Source organism: Dermacentor silvarum, chromosome 7, assembly GCF_013339745.2.
Source record: "Dermacentor silvarum isolate Dsil-2018 chromosome 7, BIME_Dsil_1.4, whole genome shotgun sequence".
NCBI classification, from domain to species: Eukaryota; Metazoa; Arthropoda; class Arachnida; order Ixodida; family Ixodidae; genus Dermacentor; species Dermacentor silvarum.
Window position 1 is genome coordinate 146,419,091 of NC_051160.1, and position 4,904 is coordinate 146,423,994.

At 46.4% G+C, this 4,904-nt stretch overlaps 1 protein-coding gene across 1 annotated transcript; it reads left to right on the forward strand.

Annotated features, from left to right (window-relative positions):
• The first annotated feature begins 212 nt into the window (after window positions 1-212).
• On the forward strand, window positions 213-1,818 carry LOC125946576 (uncharacterized). Its single transcript, XM_049670070.1, has 2 exons — window positions 213-691; window positions 1,048-1,818. The coding sequence occupies exons 1-2, from the start codon at window positions 483-485 to the stop codon at window positions 1,541-1,543; spliced, it is 705 nt and encodes a 234-aa protein (XP_049526027.1). The 5' UTR covers window positions 213-482; the 3' UTR covers window positions 1,544-1,818.
• Window positions 1,819-4,904: the final 3,086 nt, after the last annotated feature.

The following is a 4,904-nucleotide window of genomic DNA, read 5'->3' on the forward strand; positions in this document are numbered from 1 at the left end:
AGCATACTCTTGCTACGTGCTGCATAACTTGTGTTAACTAACCCACTTCCACATGTTTATAACGCTTTTGCTCTATATAGCCACCAAGCGTAATATTTACAAAGGTATGTTGACTGTGGTTATGTCTGCTTTCTGTGCGTTCTAAGCTCTAACTCTAAACGCAAGCTTTTCTGTGCTTTCTGTTGAAGCTCACTGGCTTGACCAGACCTCTTGCCAGAAGAGCCTATGCATAGTATACATGTAGCTTGGAATGAAGCCAGAAAACGCAATAACATTGAGCATGACTTCCAAGTAGTGCCCGTGTTTTTCATCGTGTGCTCTTGCTACTCGCTATATACATTACTTGTGCTAACTAACCTTCTACATTTTCATAGCACCTTTTCTTCTGCTTAGTAATCGAAGTTTTATTAGTTTACAAAACTATGCTGACTGTGTTATGTCTGATTTCTCTGTGTTAACTCTAACGTGTGCTGCACCCTTATATGCAGGCTCTCATGCTGTCTGTTGATGAAGCTCGCCAGCTTGAGCAGACCTCTCGCCAGCAGAGCCAAAGTGCAACATGGAAAGCTGCTCGCAAAAATCGATTAACTGCTTCAAATTTTGGTGTTGCTGTTACACGTGAGAATTGGACACAAAAAGGCCTGCAGAACCTAACCACAGACAGAGATCTGTCTAGAGTAAGGGCCATCCAGTAAGTACAGATCCAAAAACATTTTCTTGACCAAGTTGGTTCATAACAAAGTGAAAACTATAGCACAAGAAGACAAAGTGTACAGGCCAGGCACTTCCTATGCACTATGTTGTTTACAGCTGCTATGGATACTCTTGCTTCCAGTAAATTACGGTGGCTACAAGTGATTGGCACTAATGAATGTAGAGGTACAATGTTATTAACAGATTGCACATCTGCATCTGTTGTCACACTGATCAAGAAACCTTGTAAATGAGAGTAGCTTTGCATACTATATGCTAACACGTATACATACCGTATGTACTGCCTAACATGGATTGTATCACACAACTTGCATAATGATATTTCTGTTTCAGGTATGGAGTTTCAAGCGAAGCCATGGCTGTTCAGCAATATGAAAGAACCCTCCGAACCTTCCGGCACAACATTGAGACCTTCCACTGCGGCCTTATTGTGGATCCCACGTGCCCATGGCTCGGTGCATCTCCCGATCGTGTGGTGTGGGACCCAGAGGAACAGAGTCCTCATGGCATTGTTGAAGTCAAGTGCCCATATTCAATGAGAGACTTGAAAATACCAAGCACTCAAGGCTCATGCCTTGTGAAAGACGGTAACGGCACGTACAGGCTCAACCGCACCCACTTTTACTATTACCAGGTTATCGGGCAGATGGCCTTTTCAGGGCTTACTTGGGCTGACTTTGTCATGTATGCTCCACAGTTTCTAGTTGTTGAAAGGATTAGGTTCAGTGAAAGTGAATGGCAGAAATGCAAAAATAGGCTGGACAGCTTTTATTTTTCGACGCGTCTACCGTATTTGGCAAAAGCATGCAGTACAAGCAATAAATCTTGAATTTAAGAATTAAAAAATTCAATGAGAATTTATGTATTTATTAATAAAGTTTTGATACTATTGACAATCCCTTGTATCCTTTTCTTGAAACGAGTATCGAAGCCATGTGCTCATGGCTTTGGCTATGCTAGCTTGGCAGTCACTGGGAAGGCTATGTAGTACTGAACCGACACCTTGCACAGATCCTAGGTTGCTATTAAAGGACTTTGAAGATTGCTTAAGAATGCACACAATGCCCAAATTTCATTAATGATCGGTGCAATTGACAGTGGGATGGGCCTGTCGAAAATGTGAAATGCCTGAATACGTTGAATGCGTCGCTCGACATGTATTCTGAGACTTGCAATTTCCTCTGTTTGTCTAACTTCTTCTTCGGTCAGGTGCTGTCTCCGAAGGAAAGGGGGAATGTTCAACGCAACTCCTTTTGCACTGAGCAGGTCCTGTATCTTAAAGCCCTTGTCTGCCATTACCGAGTCGCCAGGCTCAAATTTGAGTTTTAAAAACCCACTTTTTTCAATGAGCTCTTTGTCCGACACCGACCCTGTAAATAGTTTTGACAAAAATGTGATTGTTCCATCAGGTGAAATGACAACCAAACCCTTCATTGTATTAGTTGACTTGTAGGTTGAGTAGGTTGCCGACTGAAGGACCAGAGAGCTTGGAACTTCGCATCTCACTTCTGTTGCGTCAATAATGGCTCTTGTTGATGGGTATCGCTCTTTAAAAACGGCTGGCATAGCCTTGTCAACCTTGTCTCTGCTCAGCCAAAGGTCCATCTGGCCAACCTGTAAATAAATAAAGCTGATCCATGTGGTACATATTCTGGATACTGTAGCAATGGACACCCTGAACCTGTAGGCAAGGTCTCTTTCGAAGAGCCCAAGGCGCAACCTGACGAGAACAAGAAAAAGCTGGTCCTTAGCTGTCAGCATGTGCGGCCTCCCTGCATTACTTGATCTACTTGAATAGCTCCTAGACCATACTTTTATATTTTCCACACAGTCACCGGGGTTTATCAAACGAAAGAAGCACATGAATGATTCAAAGTTTGAAAGCCCAGTGTAGAAACTAATGTCCTCAGGGCTGTCCTTGAAGCATTCGACAGAAATTGCCTGCTTTTATGCCGATCAAGCTTTTTGTTTTCCATATTGAGTATTTCATACTCTCTCTGAGCTTTATAAAGCGTGTCTTTTGCTGACTTCACCTCTTTGGTTCTAATTTCCAAGTCGCTCTCCAGTTGTTGTATACACACTTGACGTAAAGGGAGCTGCTTCTCGAGCTCAGGCACTCTCACTGCATTTGCTTTCGCAGACTTCACCTCTTCGGTACTACCTTCTAGGTCGCTTTCCAGTTGGTGTATGCGCATTTGAAGCACAGAAAGCTGCTTCTCGAGCTCCGACACTCTAACTGCACATGCACAATCACACACTTCGTGGTCTCGGACGTGGGTCGCACTGGCCGGCGTTGAAACACTTGATTCGCACTCTGTGGCGTCCATAGTTTCAACAGCTGTTGAAGAATCCCGCGACGCTGCGACATCACTACTGGGAGAAAGCAGTGGTTGTGACGCGAACCCGGAGCTGCTAGCCTGGCCGACGGCGGAAAGCAGCTTTCTTTTCGCGACACACTGCTGTCGGTCTTTCGGCTTTTTTCTTGCTGGTGGCTTGGGTTTTCCAAAGGCAAACACGCTCGGCACGGCGTCAACCCGAAGGTAACGCCTATCGCCGACTAGATTCGGCAAGTAGCTGTCGGCGGTGAAGTGATTCGAGCACACCTTCGTGTGCTTCGTCACGACAAAAAGCTTTCCTTCATCGCGCTTAATGGCTACAATCCATTTCTTCTTCAGATGCGGATCCTTCGGAAAACAGAAGAACGACACCTGCAAGACGATAAAAGCGACATAAGGCGCGCGCAAGAGACGCAACAAACGAAATACGCACGCATACTTGCCTTCGAGCCGTTGTCGTCCAGAACTCCTCGCTGGTTGCAAAGCGGCACGCAGCAATGCACAGGCATGTTACCGAATGCCGAGGAGAACCGGATTCATTGGAAATTCGTCGAGCAGGCAGATGAAAACTTCGGCGCGCAGTATAGTTTTGCTTGCCGGTCCGCTTCGTCAGTGCACGGAGACGCCGCGTTCGCCCAGCTAATGGCGCCGATCTCATAGTTGCTGTCGCTCTCAATAGGTGGCGCTGAATTCCGAAACCGGCCTAACTGATGGTGTGTCGCTGTACTTTGGATCTAGGCAACATTGAGGGGAATATGTGGCGCGTCGGTCTCGTGTACAGTGTACTAGAAAAGGAAGAGTGCGCTCACTGCCGTATCCTTGCGCTGCGTCGCAAGCGTCGACTGCTCTGGCGCCCCCCAGAGGCGCTGCCGCCTGTTTTTCCTGAAAGCTTCACTCGCGTGGTGTGGAGTGCGTTCTGTTGGATAGACGTGGCTCTCGACTGCAAGTCTCGCCGGCGTGTTCAGCAGTATCCTCTGTGCTTGCTCTGTGCTCGACGCTTTACTCAATGTGCACTGTGAATGAGTGAGAACGGCTAGCCGCCGTCGAAATTACTGCTTTGCACCCGGGTGCAGAACTGGCTACAGTCGCGTGAAATATTCACCAAAGTAGTCTTTGTTCAACGTTCCACGTGATGAAGAACGGCGAAAGGAATGGGAGTGGACCCGCCGCCGTGCAGATAAGACACTGGATGAATCTTGCGCGATCTGTGAATTGCACTTCGAACCGCGATTCGTAATTAGGGACTTTGTGCACCTTCTAAACGGCAAATAGGTGCGCATTCCTCGTGACAAGCCACTGCTATCGGAAAACGCTGTTCCCGTGATCCTTCCGAATTTACCACAGTACTCGACGAAGACGACGCCGAAGCCCAGGAATAAAAGGAAAAGGTGTGAAAGTGACAAAGCACCCGCGAAGAAAACAAGCCGGAGTGCACTATACAGTACCCATTCGAATATTGATCGGCTGCTCCTGGCGCTTCCGGGATCAGTCTTTATTTCGTTGTAAATAAACATTGTTATTGCACAAATGTACTTGGTATTTTCATCCTTTCGATTTCATGTCGCTTTAACGTGAAGAACGATGTAATACATAAATAACCAGTTAACCAGCTTAACTTGTGCAGCAGTGATACCTAAATATTAAATTTCGTGAACAGACGGGGCAACGCGAAAACGTTTGCTTTATTACAACACACTTTCGCGCTCCACCCCACGAAACACAAAACGTCTTAACTTCTCGGAACGGCTTTAAACGGCTAAAGACATCTGGGTCTACGCGAAAACGTTAAACAGATGTTCTTGGAAACATATATGTAGCAGGAAATACGGTTAATCCCAGTGGGCAGTCGACGGG